Source organism: Mesoplodon bidens (genome assembly GCF_964165515.1).
Source record: "Mesoplodon bidens genome assembly, chromosome: 5".
NCBI classification, from domain to species: Eukaryota; Metazoa; Chordata; class Mammalia; order Artiodactyla; family Ziphiidae; genus Mesoplodon; species Mesoplodon bidens.
The window spans coordinates 48,914,929-48,938,327 of record NC_138161.1 but is presented as its reverse complement, the minus strand read 5'-3'; the positions used below and the strand labels follow the sequence as shown (position 1 = coordinate 48,938,327).

Sequence of the window (23,399 nt, the reverse complement as noted above, 5' to 3'; positions counted from 1 at the left end):
GAAAATTAAAAAAAGTCTAAACAGAAGCCAATGTTAAATCTTGAGAGTAGGTGGGAGTCTATGATGTATTAAGAAACTGGAAGTACATTCTGAATCTCTGTGTGGTTTCACAGCATATTTTGGTTATTCAACAGATTTTATACAATTCGCTATAGAGAAAAGGATAAGGAAAAGAAATGGATTTTTCAACTTTGTCCGGCCACTGAAACAATTGTGGAAAATCTAAAGCCTGACACAGTTTATGAATTCGGAGTGAAAGACAATGTAGAAGGTGGAATTTGGAGTAAGATTTTTAATCACAAGACTATTGTTGGAAGTAAGTACCTAGAACTATTTGAGTGAGCTTTCTGTAATATTTTTTCCTAATTATCAAATATTAAATTATTTTATTTGTTGTGTAATAGGAAATGAGTTAGTTCTCATTATCCATATTTATAAAAATACAAAAGTAAACAGAATTTGAGCATTGATATTTCAGAATCTTTTTTATAATGAGTGTTTTTTTTAAAAAAATGGTAAACTAATATTTGACAGTAGCAATCATTGATAACTATTTATTTGGCCATTGTCATATTTTAAATCAATCTCTGACCTATGAACACTAACTGAGCCAAAACTCAATAACATGTACAAATACTAAGTTAAAAAGCTGGGCCAGTGGAATTGAACATGCAGAGACTTTATGGGGCTGGGCTTGCTTCCTATCATCCCTTGTTTCGAACATCATTGGAATCAGTGTTTGAAATGAGAGCAAATAAAATAATATGCCCAAGTTAGAGCAGGAGTTGTAGTTGTCTTCATAATGACTAGTAAGAATTGATTTAGGGAAAAGAAGAATGAAAAGAATGTCATTTTCCTTTTGTTTTTGTCAGGTAAAAACAAAATAAATGGGAAAATCCAAAGTACCTATGACCAAGTCCACACAGTGGTATGTACCAGCTTATTTTCTGGAATGTTCTTTTAAAAATGTGTCTGCATTATACTTTCATTTAAATAAGGAAGTAGTCCTATTATGAGGTACTGAAACTGGATTAACTGCCTAGCTATAGGGTTTTGGGTCAAGTACATAATATTTTAGGAATTAGTTTCTTTCTCAGAAAATGGAGGTGGAAGCATGAGACCAGATTATCTCTAATTTGTTTAAAGATATTCTGTATAGTTATCTAGTATTTCAGTATTCCAGGTATTTTGAGATTATTCTTATTATCTTCTGTCCTGTGGGTTGTTTTTTACTATAACATGTTTCAAGAGTGAATAAGTACATGCACTGGGCTTTCCTGGTGGCGCAGTGGTTGAGAGTCCGCCTGCCGATGCAGGGGACACGGGTTCGTACCCCGGTCCGGGAAGATCCCACATGCCGCGGAGCGGCTGGGCCCGTGTGCCATGGCCGCTGAGCCTGCACGTTCGGAGCCTGTGCTCTGCAATGGGAGAGGCCACAGCGGTGAGAGGACCGCGTACCACAAAAAAAATAATAATAAATAAATAAAAATAAATACATGCACTACTTAACCCTGTGATTGTTCAAATCTTTCCTCTATTTTCTATCATTTCCTACTTAAAAGAGCCAACCCTTTTCAAAATGATGAAGCAACTGGTTTGGTTTTGTAACATGCCCAGCTTCTATTCAGTGCAATAAATGTTTGTATATTTTATGTGCCCAGCATTTTCCCCATCTAGAACTCTTTTCTCTCTCACCTTAGGAGCTCAGTCCCTTGTTCTCCTCTTTCCCTCCACTTTTCAAAATCTGTTCTCAGGAAGCATTATATCAGTTCCATACTACCTGTTATAAATGTAAGCCATTGTTAGAACCATCACAGAGACATTTGCCATTGAAATCACATGCCTAATTATAAAGTAAAGAACATTACGTCATAAAGCAGGTAGAGAAGGCACTTTGGTGAGAAGAGGAGAATTTGATGCTGGCTTTGGTCTCTATGTATTGGGAGTATCCAGCCAGGGAAATATTCTACAATCAAGTGAACACGCAAAGACTCTATTCAGGGTTGCAAATTTGTTCTTTTTAATGTGTGCATGATGTATGTGGATAGATGGTTTTTTATGTCTATTGAATAGTCCACAGAATAACCCACTGTTCATGTAGCCCAGTGGGGGAAAAAAGGTAGTACATACCTCAGTGAATAAAAATATGCAAGATTCTTTTCATTGACAGAAAATGGGTTTGGATAAAATAGAACTGAGAATTACTGCTGATAAAGGAAATGTTTCTTTGGTTTGAACTGGCAAAAAAGTGTGTATATTGGAAAATTATTGTCATGATTATTAAATTATTGTGACTGCCCAAGAAAGTATTTTGGTATATTTAAAATCAAAATATAAGAAAGGAGATTGTTGGTAAATTCTGAGGCCTGAATTGATTGATTCATTTATTTTCTTTCTCTCTTGCCTCCATCACTTTTCTCTCTCTCTCTTTCTCTGTTTGGTTTTGACTGTTTTCCTAATTATCTGATATTTAAAGATTTATAATGTATAAAAATGAGAAAAGAAAAATTAACAAAATTACCTATAACACTGCCAAATAATGACCAGTAGAAAACCATTTATGGTCTACTGTTAAAACTTTAGAACATTGTATTTTTTTCAAGCATGTTTTCATTATAAAATTAAAATCATGCTATATGTGCAATTTTATATCTCATTCTTTTCACTTAGCCAAAATATGGCCTAGCATAGTTCATGTCATTAAGTACTTTTCATATACATAGTTTCAATTGCTGTGTATTACATAATCTAAGTACACTATCAGCTACTCAATCAGTTTCCAATTTGTAGGCATTTAAGTTATTTCTAATAGTTTAATTACAAGTCATATTATGGTGAACATTTATGATCATAAATCTTTGTTCACATTTCTGATTGTTTCCTTAAAGTAGATACTTAGAAGAGGAATTAACAGTTTAGAGGTTTAACATTTTTTAAAACTTTCTAATATGTTTGGTCAACTTTCTTTCCAGAAAGGTTTTACCAATTTACAGTCTTGCTGGCAATGGATCAGATTTATCTTTCTGTAGTACCCTGATTTTCAACATTATGTATTTCCATCCCTAAAACTTTGGCTAGTATAATAGTATAAAATGGTTTTCAAATTTCTATTTCTGATTGCTGATAAAGCAGCACTTTCTTCACTTATTTATTAGCCATTTGTATTTTCCATTTAATGACCTTTAGTTTCAGTTCTTTGTTTATTGGGCATCTCATGGTTTTTTTTATTGAATAGTTTAAAGACTTTAAAGAGCAAAGACTCTTTGTGATATCATCTAGAAACATTATTTGCACATTCGTTATCAATTTTGTTTATGGGAATTTGTGAAATAGGCAAGTCTTAATTTGCTTAATCAACTTATTTGTCTTTTCCATTGTCATATCTCCAATTGCCTTATATTTTAGAAAGCCCTTCCATATCCAGAGATCAGATAAATATTTCTCTATTTTTTTGTCTTATAAGTGGTTTGATTTTGTAGTAATTAAACTCTAACCTATGTGGATTTTGTTTTGCTATATTATATGTAGTAAGGTCCTATATTGATGAGGTTATATACTTTTCCCAAATAATTAACCAATTGGCTTAGCACCAAGTATTGAATTCTGCCGTTCCCTAAGGTCCCTTTGTCTTTGTCTCTCTTAAATCCAATCACAGGGAATAGAGTTGCTCTTCCATTCTCTTCTAGAACAGTCCTCACTGTTGTTGTGAGTGGTTTCCTAGGAAGTACATCTTATCTCCCAACCTCTTGGCTGTCCTGCTTTATCTTACATGTGACTCGATGTCGATTTTTCATTCCTTCTTCTCAGCAGCCATATCTCAATAATTTGTATTTCTTTTGGCAGAATATTTCATTTAGGGTGAGTTACTCAGCAAGATTGGGAAAGATGATTGACAGTTTATTTCCAAGAAATTTAATTTATTTTCCACATCATAAATATCCATGGCAAGAAGGTCCAGTTAGAAACTTGCTGCATCTATGACACAGAGCCAGATACTTTATCACTTCAAGCTGTGAGGCAGATTACCCCAAACTCCAGCCAGCTCTAACGAGCTGTGCTCTGAAACTCTTGGGTATTTCCAAAGGAAAAGTCGAATTAACTGAAAAGATATTTTAAGGCTTCTCTGAAAGCCTTTCTTCATTGTTACCTTCTAGATAGCAGAAAAAATGTTTCCCAAACTGCCTTCTGTGCATTTGGGTAGCTCTGGAACATGGGAAAGTTGAAAAGGAACCAGCTGGGATAGACTTTGACCATCTTATATGATCATTTAGAATTGATTCTGAAAGTTGATTTGATACTTTAGAGGTATATTTTAATATTTTAAGTCGATATCAATCCAGTGTTTACCCATCTCTTCTCTGAGACTGATCTTAGAAGGCAGTATTTCAAGAGCTATGAAATTAATTCCAGAGTTTTAAGTAAAAGATACATTGAAAAAATGTCTTTATTCATATATGTATGCTTATACCTAAAACTTAAATGCAGCAGCAACTCCTTCACACCTTCTGAAAAGAGATTGGAAATGTGAAAAACAATTTGAACTTGAGGGGATCCATTTTTAACAGATAAATAATATTTAGATGAAAAATTTGAATGTTAAATACAGCCCCATCTTAAGCATCTTGTTACATTATATATTGTAATTCATGTATCTAAGCATGTGTTCTGCAGGCAAGTCCCAGTACACTTGTGCCAGAGGACACTTAGCAGGGGTCTCTTCTGATAGGTTAGTGCCTTCCTTCTACTGCTTGTTAAATACTTTCAATATCATCCCTGCCTACACCTCTAGAAAAATCAGAGAAAAGATGTATGCATAAACAATAACCCTGATTCTTCCCATATAAGTTGAATCACTTGAGATCCATGTAACTGAGGAAGAAAAAACAGATGATAATTGTGCTATTTTCTTCACGTTGAGAAGCAAGAACACTCTTTTTTTTTTTTTTTTTTTTTTTTTTTTTTTTTTTTTTGCGGTATGCGGGCCTCTCACTGTTGTGGCCTCTCCCGTTGCGGAGCACAGGCTCCGGATGCGCAGGCCCAGCGGCCATGGCTCACGGGCCCAGCCGCTCCGCGGCATATGGGATCCTCCCAGACCGGGGCACGAACCCGTATCCCCTGCATCGGCAGGCGGACTCTCAACCACTGCGCCACCAGGGAGGCCCAAGAACACTCTTTTTATCAAGGTGAAACCTAGTGTTTACTATTAGGTTCTTTTAAAAAAACTTATTGGGTTATAGTTGATTTACAATATTGTGTTAGTTTCAGGTGTACAGCAAAGTGATTCAGTTATACATATACATATATTCATTCTTTTTCAGATTCTTTTCTCATGTAGGTTATCACAGAATATTGAGTAGAGTTCCCTGTGCTATACAGTAGGTCCTTATTGGTTATCTATCTCATATACTAGTGTGTGTATGTTCATCCCAAGCTCCTGATTTATTCCTCCCCATCACATTTCCCCTTTGGTAACCATAAGTTTGTTTTCAATATCTGTAAGTCTTTCTGTTTTATAAATAAGTTCATTAGGGTTTTTTTGTTTGTTTGCTTTTTAAAGCATAAACTGTTTGTTTTTTTAAATTTATTTATTTATTTTTGGCTGTGTTGGGTGTTCGTTTCTGTGCGAGGGCTTTCTCTAGTTGCGGTGAGCGGGGGCCACTCTTCATAGCGATACGCAAGCCTCTCACTGTCGTGGCCTCTCTTGTTGTGGAGCACAGGCTCCAGACGCGCAAGCTCAGTAGTTGTGACTCTCAGGCCTAGTTGCTCCGCGGCATGTGAGATCTTCCCAGACCAGGGCTCGATCCCATGTCCCCTGCATTGGAAGGCAGACTCTCAACCACTGCGCCACCAGGGAAGCCCCATTAGGTTTTATTATATAAAAAAATAAAGGAATGATGTCTAAAAGGACCTAACTTTAATATATTCTCTCTATATTTAAAAAAACACTTAGTTATCTAACTAGTTCACTAACCAAACAATAAATTTTTGAAGTATGTAGCATTTATTAACAGATATTTTAAAATATAAGTTTAATTATTGAATTAATCCAAATCTCCTTAGAATAAGTGTGCCCCTAAAATATGACATCTATTTTCACCCTTCCATTTTTTTCCATCAGAGATCCACCTACCTTTTTAAAAAGCCATTTCAATCATTGGCAGAAAGAGGAGTGGTACCAATTTTTAAAGTGTAACAGCAGATGAGTGAATAGGGAAAAATACGGTGCGGTCCTCACCCGCACCCTAAGATTGTATGCAGTGAGTACATCAGGTGTCCTTCCATTCTTAGCAATCATCGTCCTAAGCAGAAACTTGAAAATTTTATGTCTAGACCACTGATATCACCAAAGGTGTATATCTGATTCCTCCCTAGCTGACTGGAAATATGGAGACTTTCGCAAGAAGGATGTTAGATTCACTTTTAGTCAGATGTTAGATTGAATCAGTATATTTCATAACTTTCATCAGGACATCCAAAAAATGAATTAAAACCAGAATGTAACATGCCCAAGTTTTTCTCATGTTGTTTAGCTCTTGAGTCATTGAAATTTGATTTTGAGCAACCCTTAGCCACTCCCCAAATGGAGAGTTCCTCTTTATCTCAGGGCCTAAGAATAAAGTTAAATCTACAATGGATATGCTGCCGCCACAAAAATATCAAATGGACAAACCAGTAAAGAGTAACTTGCAAAGAGCAGCACCCTGGTGTTACCACTACCCTCTTTTTTTTTTTTTTTTTCTCAGTACGCGGGCCTCTCACTGCTGTGGCCTCTCCCGTTGCGGAGCACAGGCCCCAGATGCGCAGGCTCAGTGGCCATGGCTCACGGGCCCAGCCACCCCACGGCATGTGGGACCCTCCCAGACCGGGGCACGAACCCATGTCCCCTGCTTCGGCAGGCGGACTCTCAACCACTGAGCCACCAGGGAAGCCCTTACCACTACTTTTATTAAAGCTAATTTTCAAAATAATGTCAGGAGGAAGGTAGTGTAATGCAGGGTGAATCCAAAGTCTTTCATGTGGCTACTGCTGCTGTGGTTATTTCTAGATGAGTGTAGGTTTTCCCTAACCAGGACTGGAAATCAAGCTGGACTGGCCCTCAGGGGCATTGCCTTTTACCACTTCAGCATCCTCTCCCCACTGAATCTCACCAACTGGATACTCAGCCACAGTGTCCCCAGAAAAATGGTAAAAATGATTTCCCTTAGCCAGTCACCCTGCTCAGGATATAGCACAACCTGAGTTCTTAAGGAATAGAATTTCTCAAAACTGAAAAAAATAATTAATCCCTTAAAGAGTAGGAGGGAAATATGCTCACTTCCTGACATACAATAAAAATTTAAAAAATAATTCCTGAAGGGTGGGATGAGAGCTGAGGAAGGAAGTGGTGATGGAGTTTTGCTGCAGGAATGGGGTCAGCAAGCAGCAGAGAAAAGAGAGCCAGGGAGGAAATGACCTAAGAAAGAAAACTGGTACCAGCGTGGTGTCCATGGGGAGCAGTAGTACTGTGCTGAGGCCACCCCAGCAAAACTGTCGCAGCATCCTGTGGGATGCAGGACTTTCACTACCTGGCTTCCCACCCCGACACCCAACACCAGCTACACTGAGACTTTTATACACGTTGATAGTTGCTCATAACAGCAAGCCTGTGACTGTAAGTAAAGGTTACTGGTAACTTTATAAACAACATCATACATGAAACAGTTCAGTTGAAACTGAGTTGTAATTGGTTACATACTGTTAACTTGGAAATTATCATAATATTTTATTTCTCAGTAAGTCCAGGTTACAGATGTTTCCCTATATTTTTATAAAAAGACACAGGGAAAGAATTCATACTGTGGATTTCTTACTGGGAATTTTAGAGCCTTCAGCATTAAACACTTTGGGCAGAAGGATTTTCCTGATGCCCTTGACCTAGAGATTATCATACTAAGTGAAGTGAGCCAGACAAAGACAAATATCATATGAAATCACTTATGTGTGGAATCTAAAAAAAAATGATGCAAATGAACTTCTATACAAAACAGAAATAGACCCGCAGACATAGAACATAAATTTATGGTTACCAAAGGGGAAAGGGGAGGGGAGAGATAAATTAGGAGGTTAGAATTAACATATACATATTACTATGTATAAAATAGATAACCAACAAGGACCTGTAGAGCACAGGGAACTATACTCAATGTTATGTAATAATCTATAAGGGAAAGGAATCTGAAAAAGAATATATATATATATACAAATATATATACATACATATGCACACATATATATACATTCTTATATATATATATATATATATATATATATATATATATATAATCTGAATCAGTTTGCTGTACACCTGAAACTAACACAACATAAATCAACTATATTTCAACTAAAAAAAAATCCCTACTTACAGAGAGGGAGCTAGTACTTGCTCGTTAGTCTTGGCGCATCTTTGGATTGTAGATTGGGCAAGAGAATAATTATAGGTCTAGAAAGAACTCGATTCTGCAGCTAAATGTTTTCCTTGTTTTTTGGCAGCACACGCTGCCCATATAGTCGTGTCATCATCTTAACAGAACACTGGTCTGTACCCATATAAGAACTCGAACAGACACTGTGTTCCATTCATGTCAAGAGTGGAATATTTTCCATTTGTTTTTGTCAAAAACTTGTTTTAAACAAGTCATCCACAGAGAAGGAAATAAGAATTGGGATAATGCCGTTCAAAGGCAATCAGCACATCAACCCATAGGCTTTCTGCTATAATGTGATGTGTCTCTGAAAAACTTCACGCTCTGCCAAGTATACACTACATGGCAGGACTCACTGGGCAAACAGAGGACCAGCCATTCAACAGTCTTTGAAATGGTAGACACAATTCTGTCGAACGTGATTATTAGCACTGGGAAGGACCCTGCGGCTCCGCAGGCCAGCATCCCCCATGGAACTGGAGGTTGCCGTAGCAGGGGTTAAATGCTCAGGAATGATAGAGGCCACGTGTGCAACCCTTTCGCTGAAGCAGCACAGGTGGACGTAAGGTGGACACACCAGTGCAGGGCCGTGGGCCTGCCTGTCCCTCTCTAGGGAAGGGTCCTGGGAGCAGATACACTTATTTAATATTCTTATGATAAATCCAGAGGTCTTCTGCCAGTGTGACCTCAAAGCTGACTTTTTTTTTTTTCTACTGATGGTTATACTTGCATTCCTGCTATTCCCCTCCCCTTGCCTGGGAAAAGTTGTGTATAAATTATATTTACATCATTCCTCTATTGACCAAGAGTGTATGAGCTATGCAGTACAGAACCATATATAGTAGCTAAAGAGACTGCTGGTTAAAATAGCTTTTCCTAGTTATAAATGTAATTCACCCTTGTAAGGAGCTTGGAAAATATAGAAAGGTACACAGAATAAAATATGAGATTATAAGAAATAACTACTGTTAAAAAAAAGAGCTGTCTCCTTCTGGTCTTTTGTCTATACATATTTGTTATACAGTTACGTTATGCTATGAATATAAATTTGTGTCCTTTGTATTTATACTGTACATATTTCCCACTTTAGTAAATAGATGTCAGAAACTTGAACCATAATTTATTTAACAAAACCTTTGCTTTGGAATGGTGAGGTTGTTTCACATTGTGGTAATAAACACCCTTACACATAAATGATGCCTGTATCTTTGATTACTTCCTTAGGCTAGACTGCTAAGTAGGAAATTACTGGGTGTCTTAGTCCATCAGGGCTGTTATAACAAAGATACCACAGACTGGGTGGCTTAAACAGTAAATTATTTCTCACAGTTCTGGAGCCTTGGAAGCCCAAGATCAAGGCACTGGCAAATTTGGTGTCTGGGGAGAACTCACTTCTGGCTCACAGATAACCATCTCACACGGTGGAAGGGTGGAGGGAGTTCTCTGTCATAAGAGCACTAATCCCATTCAAGAGGGTGGAACCCTCATGACTTATTTACTTCCCGAAGGCCCCACCTCCAAATACCATCACATTGGGGATTAAGTTTCAACACGTGAATTTTGGGGGGATACAAGCATTCAGTCTACAGCGCTGGGCCAATATTACAATACAAGAAGTATAGATACTTTTTAAAAATAATCTGATAAAAGTAAACTTTTATTTTTTGTGTTTTTTAAACATAAAGACTTTACTACAAGAAGAAAAATAGTCAATGGTAAATGTGGTATTTTGGCACTTCTTTATTATGGGCATATTGTTTATTAGAATGGGAACATGTTAGCAAATCTCTTCTGTTCACAACTGTAAACACCTATGTGGTTAAGTACCTCATTCAGCATATCCTGGATTGTCAGCAGATCTAGCACATGGAGTATCTATACCATGCATACAGGTTAAATCAAGCATCAAAAAATGCATGTCATGCTTACGCCTTTACCTCAGTCTAATTCTTCTCTGTATATTTGCTGCCTTCTCTTATCCTGTTCCGTGTCTCTCCCATGGCCGTCTTATCCTTGGCTCACAATCTCCAGTGATGACTCCACTGTAAAGTTAACACTAAACGTGCCCCTAGCTCAAGCCACTCTATGGCATCAAAACTTCCTGTGGGACGTCTGAGGCAACTTGGAAGAAGGGAGAATGCACAGTCCTCTGGGACCTGCCCTTCCAATTTTGAGGTCCTTTGGTCATGCATATGTACAGAATAGTTAAAAGTACAGGCTTTGGAAGTAGAAATGTCTGGATCTGAGTCCCAGCTCTGCCTTCACGGACAAGGAAATACATGGCATCAGGAGTTCACGGCAGTTGTATCTGAAGTAGCAGAGCAGCAGTGGGGCGATACTCAGACAATTGACGTTGATTGGTTTTAAAAGAATATGTAGCTTGAAATCTTTTTTTGAGAGGAAATGTAAAGACAGAATTTGGCTGGTTCACCTCTCAAATGAAGTGAAAATAAACTAGTATTCAATTCAGAGGATTTAATTTCTTTCCATTGCAGTTTTTAAGTAAGTTAAACTAATGGGAGTTTTGAAGAAACTGCTTCTGTCAAATCTTTGGACACTTATAGGGAAAACCAAGTGAGTACAATAAAATAGAGGCAGATATATGTACTAAAGATCTTTTCAGCAGCTGTTAAACCTGTGTCATGGGGAATTTCACTAAAGACAAGGTCTACTTCCAGTTTTTTTACTTATTTATTTTTTTAAGTTAACAGTAACTCAAAAGCTGACTCTCTTCCTCTCTTTTCAGCCAGCATATGTCCCAAGAAAGCTAATCCCAGTAACAATCATCAAGCAAGGTAATTTATATGCGTCTGCTCTGGATATGTGTTTAGAACTATTTTAATATACTTTTTAAACTGAGATAATTAAGCATAGCACATATTTTTTCAATTTTTCTGATTATTTTTCAGAAAAAGTTTGAAGAAATCAATCTAGTAAATTAGAAGTTGACAGATAATTTTGACTCTTGTACTGTTAGGCCAGGTCTTGGCAAAGCACATTGGCTGGACAACAAGGGACAGAGCAACCCTAACAAGCATTAAGTTTTAAAAAGCCAATTAAATATATGTGGCTTTCTTCAGGATTAAGAGAGCTTACATGTAGAAAATCATAATAGGATATTTGGATTAATGAAATGATAACTATGATATAGAGGTCACTTTAAGGAAAGTAAAGAAATCCAGGTTTTAAGAGTTATGTTTTATTTCAGCATGCACTCATTTTTGTTTTGACTTTCAGTTTTTCAAATTATTTAAATGACTCCATTATTTCCAGAAAGTTTCTTGGTGGAAGAGATTGGGCACTTAAAATAGTTATTCATTTTAAGGAAACACAGTGTCCCAAGTGTATTCTCAAAACAGTGTCAGTCAGTATTGGAATTTTCCAAGGATTCTTTGCTCTGAAAATGTACATTTCCTAAATCTCTTTATTTACTGAGTCAGTCTTTGCCTCAGTTTGTGCTAGTTCTTTAACTTGGGTAGGCTGCAGGTAGTAGAGCTGAGAAAGGAAATTCTTAGCTAATTAGAATGGAACAATTTCATTACTTAAAGGCACAGGAATTAAGATAAGATATGCCTTCTAGACCTTTCGTTGCCTGTGTAGCCAGCCCAATGAGTTCCTTTCTATTCATTAAAAAGTTAGATTAGGGTTTCTCCAGTGCAGATGGTGTCATGTTATTAGCTTCTTTCTGCATCCTGACTACTTTTTTTTTCCATTCACACTGTTATCTTTTGTTATTTCAACAGTGATTCAGAATGTTACTCACAGGGCCTCAACTAAATCCCCAGAAAAGACTCCCTATGGAGGAACAATACTGGGTGAGTCTATCTTGAAATCTACACCTACATTAGTCAAGTCAGGCTCTTTTTTTAATAAAAAGGCCTTATGGAATTTTGCACTGTGAGCAGGTCTGTTAAATTGATGTTGGTTCATTTAGTATTTAGCATCCTGGCTTGTGTCCATTCCAGGCTAGGATCCAAGAGATGCTACCTCTATCCTAGTGTGTTAGAGAAACAACTCTAGCTTGTGCCTGTTGGGCATGATGGCTCCCCTCCTGCCTACCCCACAGGTCTGTTGCTGTTATGAGGGAGTCTTTGTCATACTGAATTGCTCTTTTAAAAGTTATTACTAATAATGGTGTTTGTTCACACATTTTAAGCAACCATTTTACAATTTTTGAGTCTGTGGATTAAAAGCCAGAATATTCTGGTTGTTCAGTTCTGAATATGAAAAAGATTCTGCATAAAAGTTACTGTCATATTTTTTCCAACATTTTAAAGTTTGGGTTAAAATTGACTAAGCGAAATAAGCACTAAACTTCATGGTTTCCAATGCTCTGAACTTTGTGATGGGATGCATTTTCTTCTACTTCTGTTTTCTTTCAGTCCACCTTGTTATTCCAGGTCTTAATGAAACCACCATAAAACTTCCTACCTCCATAATGTTTGATATTTCGGATGCAATCAAGACACAGTTAGGTAAGCAGCAAAGATCTATATGTGAACTTTGCAGTGACAGTACTAGCAGTGATATTCCTAGGATGTCCAAGGGATCTAGCAAATGAGCTGTTTGGGGATCTCAAAGTAAAAAATAAGGGACAGGCATGTGCACTGTTGATGGGAATATAAAATGGTACAGTTGCTGTGGAAAACAGTATGACGATTCCTCAAAAAATTAAAAATAGAATTACCACATGATCCAGCAATTCCACTTCGGGGTATATAACCAAAAGAACTGGGTGGGGAAAAGGTCTTAAAGAGATATTTGTACACTCATATTCATAGTAGCATTATTCACAATAACTAAAGTGTGGAAACAATCCAAGTATCCATCAACAGATGAATTGATAAACAAAATGTGGTATATATATACAATGAAATATTATTCTGCCTTAAAAAGGAAGGAAATTCTCACATTTGCTATAATATAAATGGACCTTGAGGACATAATGCTAAGTGTAATAAGCCAATCACAAAAGACAAAGTGACTGTGTGATTCCACTTATATGATGTACCTAGAGTAGTCAGATTCATAGAGACAGAAAGTAGAATGGTGGCTGCCAGAGACTGGAGAAGGAGGAAAATGGGGAATTAGTGTTTAACGGTACGGAGTTTCAGTTTTACAAGATAAGGAGAGTTCTGGAGATGCATGGTGGTGATGGTTGCACAACATTATGAATGTATTTAATACTACTGAACTGTACACTTGAAAAATGATTAAGATTGTAAATTTTTTGTTATGTGTCTTTTACCACAATAAAAAAAAATTGGAAAAAAAGTAAAGGGTAGATAGGATGGAGTGTTAGAGTTATTCATATAAATCACATTCTATACGGAAATAGTTATTTTATATTTATATTTATGAAAGAAGAGTGAATGATCAAATTAACCAAAATATACACATTTATACAGGTATGATTTTCAAATGGAGTCATTGTTATAAATTACGCTTATTACACTATACTATCAAGGGGCCACTAGAGGTCTTCAGCGGTAACTGAGGTAAGGGTCAGGTCTGTTAGAATTATTATTTACTTTGAGATTGATACTGCTTCCTACTTCTAGAAAGCACCAGATATGATTTTAGTGTTTAAAAAACATAAAACATAACAGTTTGGGGAAAAAACAGCAAAATTCTATAAAAGGAGTCCAGAAACAATTGGGGTGGCCAGTGGGCTAAGCTAGTTGCTGCATTTGAGTATCACATTGGTCTGAATTCTCTCTATAGCAGAGGATCTCACCCTTGATGAAACATCGGAAGCCGTGGCGGGCTTGTTACACCCAGGCTGCTGCGCTCACCCCCAGGATACTGATTCCGTAGGTCTAGGGTGGGGCCTGAGAATTTGCATTTCTACCCAGTACTCAGGTGATACTGGTGCTGCTGGTCTGGAAGCCACACTTTGAGAACCACCCCTCTAAAGTCTCTGGAGAATGTCTTGGGCCACTGATAAATATGGAAAAAGGTGGCATGATGTGGTGGAAATTGAACAAGACTTAAAAATGTAGAATATTTTTCTTGAACTAGGCAATGGCTAAGAACTTCAACACTTACATACTTGAATCTTCACATTTTATGGGCGTGGAAACAGGCCCAAGCCCCTGTTTGGCAACATTTATTCAACAAATATTTATTAAGCATTACTCGGGGCCAGAACTTCAAGTGGCTCGGGACATAATTGTGATTTACACAGGCACGGGACCCACCCACACAGAAACCTCAGACTTAATTTCACCTCCCTCATTGGAGGTCTGACCTGTTTACTTGTTTGATGTTAAGCAATCAGATTGTAACAGTTCTAAAAGGTAAACATTTACATTCTCCTTAGCTGTTAATTTGAGAACTTCCTGGAAGAAGGAGGAGCAAAGCCTTAATAAGTGGGTAGAAAAGCATAGTTAGTGGACTTAGAATTTTGGAAAAATTTTCAAAATCTATGCATCACCATTTTATTAAGATATGAACATATTTGCCCATAAATCTTTGTGATTTTGTGCAGTTGTTACATTTTTACTGTAAAACATTCATATCTGTTAGTCCTATGGTGAGTTACTTCCAAGAATGTAGACAAGTGATTCTAGGCTTTATTTCTTTAATTTGTGCATCAGACTTGATCACCTCCTGTTTATCTGTAAACCCTGAGACTCAACTCTACATCATCTAAATGCTGTGCTAAAAGCCAGGAAGCTTCCATATTAAATTCCCTGAGTGAACCTGTGTTTAGAACCAGAGCTCAGGACTCTTGCACTCACCTGTTCTCTGCCCAGAGCCTATATAATACTTAGCCCCGTGCCTGGGAAAGACTTGCTTGTTCTTCTTTCTCAAGATAGTTGCTTTAGGTGTAAGGATAGGTTGTTTATTTGAGATTTTTCTTGTCTCTTGAGGTAAGATTGTATTGCTATAAACTTCCCTCTTAGAACATCTTTTGTTGTGTCCCATAGGTTTTGGATCATCGTGCTTTCGTTTTCATTTGTCGCTAGATATTTTTTGATTTCCCCTTTATTTCTTCAGTGATCCACTGGTTATTTAGTAACATATTGTTTAGCCTCCATGTGTTTGTGTTTTTTACAGTTTTTTTTCCTGTAATTGATTTTTAATCTCCTAGTGCTATGGTCAGAAAAGATGCTTGATATGATTTCAATTTTCTTATATTTACTGAGGTTTGATTTGTGACCCAAGATTTGATCTATCCTGGAGAATGTTCTGTGTGCACTTGAGAAGAAAATGTATTCTGCTGCGTTCAGATGGAATGTCCTATAAATATCAATTAAGTCTATCTTTTATAATGTGTCATTTAAGCCTTGTGTTTCCTTATTAATTTGCTGTCTGGATGATCTGTCCATTGGTGTAATTGGGGTGTTAAATTCCCCACTATTATTGTGTTACTGGCAATTTCCCCTTTCATGGCTGTTAACATTTGCCTTATATACTGAGGTGCTCCTATGTTGGGTGCATATATATTTACAATTGTTATATCTTCTTGGATTGATCCCTTGATTGTTATGCAGTGTCCTTCCTTGTCTCTTGTAACAGCCTTTATTTTAAAGTCTATTTTGTCTGATATAAGTATTGCTACTCCAGCTTTCTGTTGGTTTCCATTTGTGTGGAATACCTTTTTCCATCCCCTCACTTTCAGTCTGTATGTGTCCCTGGGTCTGAAGTAGGTCTCTTGTAGACAGCATATATATGGGTCTTGTTTTTGTATCCATTCAGCCAGTCTGTGTCTTTTGGTTGAAGCATTTAATCCAATTACACTTATGGGTTTTATCAATATGTGTATTCCTATTGCCATTTTCTTAATTGTTTTGGGTTTGTTTTTGTAGGTCTTTTTTCTTCCCTTCCTTTTTTCTTCTCTTGTGGTTTGATGACCATATTAGTGTTGTATTTGGGTAGGTTTTTCTTCTTTGTGTGTGTATCTATTGTAGTTTTTTGGTTTGCATTTCCCATGAGGTTTTGATAAAGCAGTCTATATATATACAAGGTTGTTTTAAGTTGCTGGTCTCTTAATTTTAAATGCAATTCTGATTTCCTGCATTTGTACTCTCCTCTTCTCACGGTTGCTGGTTTTGATATCATGTTTGCTTATGAATTCCTGCTTTTACTCTATGTTTGCCTTTACCAGTGAGCTTTCCTATTTGTGATTTTCTTGTTTCTAGTTTTGGCCTCTTGGGAAAGAGTTGTTCGGAAGGAGAAGAAAAGGAAGGAGCTGGCCAGTCTCTTACTGATTTGGTCCCTAATCTGTTCATCAAAATTCAAAAACCAGGATTTGTGAAGGCAGAAAATGAGCAGAGTTTTTCCCACACCACTGCTGTCACTTTTTTTTTTTATTGGAGCGTAGTTGATTTACAGTGTTGTGTTAGTTTCAGGTATACAGCAAAATGAATTAGTTATACATATATATATATATATATATATCCACTCATTTTTAGATTCTTTTTCCATATAGGCCATTACAGAGTATTGAGTAGAGTTCCCTGTGCTATACAGTAGGTTCTTATTAGTTATCTATTTTATATATAGTAGTGTGTATTTGTCAATCCCAATCTCCCAATTTATCCCTCCACCTCCCTTATCCCCTGGTAACCGTAAGTTTGTTTTCTACATCTGTGATTTTACTAGTGTTTTGTAAATAAGTTCATTTGTACCCTTTTTTAGATCCATATATAAGCAATATCATATGATATTTGTCTTTCTGTGTCTGACTTACTTCACTCAGTATAACAATCTCTAGGTCCATCTACATTGCTGCACATGGCATTATTTTGTTCTTTTTTATGGCTGAGTAATACTCCATTGTATATATATACCACATTTTCTTTACCCATTCCTCTGTTGATGGACATTTAGGTTGCTTCCATGTCCTGGCTATTGTAAATAGTGCTGCAGTGAACATTGGGGTGCCTGTATCTTTTTGAATTCTGGTTTTCTCCGTGTATATGCCTAGGAGTGGGATTGCTGGGTCATATGGTAGTTCTACTTTTAGTTCTTTAAGGGACCTCCATATTGTTCTCAGTAGTGGCCGCACCAATTTACATTCCCACCATCAGTACAGTAGGGTTCCCTTTTCTCCACACCCTCTCCAGCATTTATTGTTTGTAGATTTTTTGATGATGGCCACTCTGACAGGTGTGACTGATACCTCATTGTAGTTTTAATTTGCATTTCTCTAATAATTAGTGATGTCAAGCATCATTTCATGTGTTTTTTGGCCATCTGTATGTCATCTTCGGAGAAATGTCACTGTTGAACTGAAATGTGTTTTGTTCCTTAGTTCTTGGTTTTAAGGACTATTTCCTAAATTTTTTGTTTTGTTTTGTTTTTCCAAAGTTCCACCTGCTATCTTAATATCAGTTCAAGCTTTTCATTTTCTTTAATTTAGAGAATTAAACAGTTGATTTTTTGGCTTGCTTTGCTTTTTGCTTTTGTTATTCTGATACGAATCACTAAAACTTCAGGATTAAGTGTGATTTTAATGAAGACAAATTAAAATGTATTTTAAAACTTATTTCTAGGGAAACACCTATCTTAAATTGAATACATGGTGAATTTCTTACACATTGAAGAGACTGATAGGCAGTATGTTTGAAGATGTCCAGTAAACCCATCAAATGTACCATTTTAGACTATGTTATAAACTACATTTTAGATTTACTGGTTTTTATGAAGAGTGTGAGCATAAACAGTTGTTTATACTGATGAAGGAGAAATAAACTTTCCTGAAGTTATTTATCACTGCAATTCAGAAAAGTCCTACTGTGTAAGGGATTAAATCCTAAAAATAATATCCTCATTCCAGCAGGACCCAATGTGGGACATCAAAAAATTAATAGCTTTTGTTCTAAGAACACATGGTATGAATGAGAGAAATAAACAAGAAAGCTAGTAATACACACACCTCCCAGGGACATGAAAAGTGTTTGCCAAAGCCAAGACTTAGCCTGCCAATAATGAAAGGAAACAACTGTGTTGAAAAACAGTACAGGAGAATCAGAGAGGAAAAGGAATTTCCTGGGGTTTAGGCCGTGTTCTAATGGCATTTCACTCTGCTGTTACCAAGACCAGTTGTACATAGATAGTGTAGGTGAATGCTCATGGCTTGATAGGAGTCACAAAGAGTCCCCATTCAAGTTCTTTCCCTTCAATCAATTTGTCTCCCGCCTGAAGAGCCATGTTTAGAAATACAGTATGCCTCTATAAGGAATTAGTGATGGGTAGAGAATACAGACACCTCTTGGGAAGGTAGTTTACTGTTTTTCTTCATTAGCAGGCTAATTTTAGGTTAATGGTATTACCCCGTAAGGGCATGCATAAGGAGCTAAAGCAAAGCAATTCAGAGCATTGCCTGAAAGTCTAGAATCTGGAGGTTAAAATAAATAAATAATTTTTTAAATAAATAAATACACAGTCCTAGTCAGCCAGGGAAACACGAGTGTAGGATATTACACAGGAAGGAAACGATTAGCAAAAATAATCCTGAAGGAGAAGAGGATACTGAAAAAGAAGAGATCATTGAAAAAAATTACATTAAAAAAAAAAACTTCTGTGGTACATGCTGAAAATAACAGGACTAGAGCTCATCAAAATTTGTAATCTGAACGTTTTTTCCTGTGCTAACACTCACAATGGTTCTAAACCAAAGCTGTGACTACAAAAGAAGGAAAAAAAATGTTGATGAGATTTAGAAATCTAAAAAATAGAATTTATCATAAAATTATACTGGATCTGTTTATTTTTTTAGTTATTCCAGAAAGAGTCCCTTCTCTTTATGTCCTGCTAAATTAATTTGAACAATGGTATTAAGCATTTCTGTTGTACAAACATGCTGTACAGCTTCATGAGCACAGCAATTCAGAACACACACTTGACTGATAGCTATGGCAAGTACACTAGCACTTGTGACGCCTATTTCTAGCATCTCAAATCACTCCTGAAAATCATAAGCTCTAGGAATCTATCATATACTTCCATAATACAGATTGAAAATTAATTTGCTTCCATGATCTTTGTGAAAGGGATGACTTTATAATTGTCTTTAAGTCCATCAGAAGTAAATGAATATTTTGTGCCCATGTTAACTGAAAAGAAGAAATTGGTCTTTAAAACAGTGATGTGAACTATAGGAAGAAGTTGCAAAATTTACATCCTCAAAGAACTTTGAGAGAACAGATTAGATCAGTATTTCTCAACAGAGGGCAATTTTGTCCCCTCCCCAGGATATTTTGCAGTGTCTGGAGACATTTTTGGTTGTCACAGCTGTGGAAGGGTGGAATCCAGTGAGTAAAGGCCAGAGATGCTGCTAAATATCCTGCACTTCACAGGAAAGGCCCCCATTAAAAAAATTGTCCAGCCCAAAATGTCAGTAGTGCCAAAGCTGAGAAACCCAAGAAGTTCCTTACAACCTTAGGACTCTTTAAAAATCCCATCTGATTATAATCAGTTCAAGGCGACATGATCAGGGTATCTCAAAGATGAATGAATTCTTTCATGCCACTAGACTGTTTCAAAATATTATAAGCAGATCATTGATTCAGTGTGCTAAATAGCTGAATCAAGTTAATCCTAAGTGCATTTTGGAGAATATGGAGAATATCTTAATCATTGGGCAACTGTGGTACAGAAATGTACTTTCTTTGAAAAGGAATACCTAAATTTTAGAAGAAAGTTTCCTGAATAATTGTCAGAAGAGAAAAGAAATAGAATTAAAAAACAGACTTCATTTTTTTACACTGAATTCCCACACAGACCCAAAGAAAATATCTATGTTAACATGAGGTTCAAATAAATAACCGTTGGTATTTTTTCCTAACCACAAATATCTTCAAATAACTTAGTTTCCTATGTGTGTTATTCATGTTTTTCTAAAACTTTAGAGCCATAGCCTATTATATTTTTTACCATGCATAATAACGGATAATTTCTATTCATTGATTTAAAAAAATTAGGAGTAATTGAATATAAAATTCCAGGGAGCATTTGCTATGCCTTACAACCTGTGCCTTCAAGAAACTCTGTTTATGAGTCAGAATGACTTGAGAGCTATCCAAGTACTGGGTTGTGATTTTTTTCCTCATTCCAGTGCCAACCTAGATCTTAAAGAATTACCTAGGGTTAATGAGAAGGAATTCTGAAGACTGTCACTACTAATACTAATCCCTGGTAGAAATGCACAATAAATTTATTGACTGCCTGGTGGGAAGGGATAAGAGCAGAATAGATTTCTTGAAATAGTCTGTTGCTTGATTGTTTTGAGGGAATTATATTTGGATACTCTATTATGAGGAAGTGAGATAAGTTGTTTGTTTTCTGAATTTTTTAGCTAAGAATGAAACCTTGGCACTGCCTGCTGAATCTAAAACACCAGAGGTAGAAAAAATCCCAGCACAGCCTGTAACAGGTAATGAGATCCCTACGTTATTAACTTTGAGAAAATAAATAATATGTTTTTTCAAATAGTAACTGATTGAAAAGCCTGTATTTTTTTTTTTTCAGTGAAGAGCCAGTAGGAAATTCATTTTGATCATAAGCACACAACAGTAGGAGATTCTGGGTCTTTAATGTTTGGAAAAACAGCAGATGCAAATGAACCATTGAATTCTATAACTGATATGTAATATGGAAGCTGTATTTTTCACTTTAAGTGAAAGTTGTTACTGCAACTTTCTGAAATATTTTTATACTAAGATGTAATACCATGGTTTGGGTGCTTTCCTTTTATAAGAAGACACGAGAGCATTTTTTCATTTCTTCACTTTCACAAGTGATTGGTTTAGCAAAATGCCATTATCCCTCATAAATCCATAGTTTAATATCTATGAAAATACCTTGGAATCATTTAGTAACAATGTCTCTTGAAGATTAACAATGCTCGTGTAGAAATTACCTAATAGTTCAGTAAAAATCCTTCAAAGAATAAACGCAGTATGCATTTTCCCCAGTTTATCAACCATTACTAACAAACATTCAGCATGTCTTATGTGAATGAACTGCCCAAGTCCAGCCCACTGGGGACATGTTATTCTCTGAACTACAGAGTTTTTGCCAGAGCAATACCACTTCATCCAGAGATCTGTGAAACAAATATCTGGCAAGAATTCCTCCAAATCTACATTTAGCAAAGTAATTCCAATCTAAAGTGAATTTTTTAACCCATAAAATTGCCATAAATTGAAATATCAGTGATATTTACCTTGTACTAAACTCTTGGACTCCTAACTAGTCCAGAGAAAAGAAAGATTGGTGGGGAAATAAAATGGCTTGATTTCAAGAAACCTATTCAAGTAGAAATATTTCTGACAGAGTAAGAAGTACTTGGTCCTACCTAAAGGTGATAAATGGACCTTCCATCCCCCACCTTCATGGGAGTTGGAGCAAGGGTAGGCTCTGATGCTGGAATAAGCTATTTGAATGAAATTCCTAGGTAGTTTTCTGATTTCAGTATAATTAGCCAATACCAAGAAAAGCATTCCCAACTACACTTCTTCTCTTGGCATAGTATCTGATGGGAGAGTCAACAGAGTTCTTAGCTCTCTGCCAAACCTTCCTCAGGATTTTCCATTTCAGAAACACTTAGGCAAACACCGTAATTCATTATTCAGTGGCACTGTGTTTATTTCATATCCTTACCCTACAAAATTCTGGAATTGTGTAGCTCACAATTCATTCCAGATCTCGGTGATCCTGGTTCTTATTCCTCAAAAACTATTTACCTGAAGGTCATCTTTGCCTTTGATCTAGCACTTGAAACAACCCTGTGACTGAGCATTTGAATCCTCATAATTTCAACCCAGTTCCAAGCTTTGCATGTTGACTACAGTTTGGAAGAGAGAAGTCTTAAAATTGTAATAGTTCTAAATAAATCTTTTTGACCTGGGTCATTATGTTATCTGCCCATATATTAACTTGTTTAATAAATATTTATCTTGTGCTTGCTTACTATATCCCAGACTTTGTGCTAAGAAAAAAGGACAGACCCAAAATTATGATTAAACTGATAAATGCTTCCATGGGGGTCAATTCCAGGTGCTTTTTGGAACACACGGAAAGTGGACAAACCCAGAAAGGAAGGGTTGGGAGGAGGTGTCAGTTCAGACACAAGCCAGGGAGCCCTTAACATAATTAACTTGAAAAGAATTAGTCCGTGTAAGTGTCAGTTCTAATTCTAAAAGGCAACAAAAGTGCCTTATGGTCTTGACTTGTTTCATCATTTTATCTTAATTTTAAAGTCGTCTTTTTTACCTTCCAGTGACTCCTGAATCAGTTCCAAGAACCACTAAACCCACTGTGTCTAGTGCATTAGACATTTCAGAAACAATACCGGGTAATTCTAAGAACTTTTTTTCTTAAAAAAAAAAAAAAAAAAGAACCTCCCAACCCTCATACAAAAGTAACCCCAATGCCTTGGCTTCCCATCCTCCCCACTTTCTTTCCTACCTTACTGGCAGTAGTTCATCTTCTATTTCTCAGACCAATTCCATTAAAGAGTTAATGACATACCTTGATCCTGATGACTAATATTCTAGGCAGCTCTAGATGCTATATGCTAACTGTACACCCTTTTTACCAGTCTCTTGGGAGGTATAGAAAAACAGAATGCCAGCCTTTTAACCTACAAAGCTTGGAGGAGTGAGAGTCTTGACTATGTCTGTGCTTTCCATTTCAGTTGGCTTTTCCAAGTCTTGTGTGTACTAAACTTAAGGAGAATCCCCCCAAAGTGTCATGCCTTTTACTAAGAATTTCATGTCATGCAAGTTAGCTGCTTCTTGGCCCAAGAGAATCTAACCTGCTTTATTCTCTTCTCAAAAAAAAAAAAAAAAAAAAAAAAAAAAAGGAGCAGCATGTACATATTTTGTTCTGTACTTGTGATATTGATCTTCCATGCCACACCATGGCCATTTGAACATATACCTTCAAATTATAACTATGTAAAATATTTCCAGGGAAAGCCAG

The 23,399-nt window shown here is 36.5% G+C and overlaps 1 protein-coding gene across 14 annotated transcripts in view; it reads left to right on the top strand.

Annotated features, from left to right (window-relative positions):
* Positions 1 to 23,399, top strand: part of ABI3BP (ABI family member 3 binding protein) — a 250,305-nt gene that overhangs the window by 101,310 nt on the left and 125,596 nt on the right. For all 14 annotated transcript variants that reach the window (XM_081235523.1, XM_081235522.1, XM_081235521.1 and 11 more), the window contains exons 5-11: positions 135 to 316; positions 873 to 928; positions 11,209 to 11,257; positions 12,206 to 12,277; positions 12,845 to 12,937; positions 20,770 to 20,847; positions 22,696 to 22,770. In XM_081235523.1, the coding sequence (XP_081091649.1) occupies positions 135 to 316; positions 873 to 928; positions 11,209 to 11,257; positions 12,206 to 12,277; positions 12,845 to 12,937; positions 20,770 to 20,847; positions 22,696 to 22,770 (605 nt within the window). The remainder of the gene's footprint in view (positions 1 to 134; positions 317 to 872; positions 929 to 11,208; positions 11,258 to 12,205; positions 12,278 to 12,844; positions 12,938 to 20,769; positions 20,848 to 22,695; positions 22,771 to 23,399) is intronic.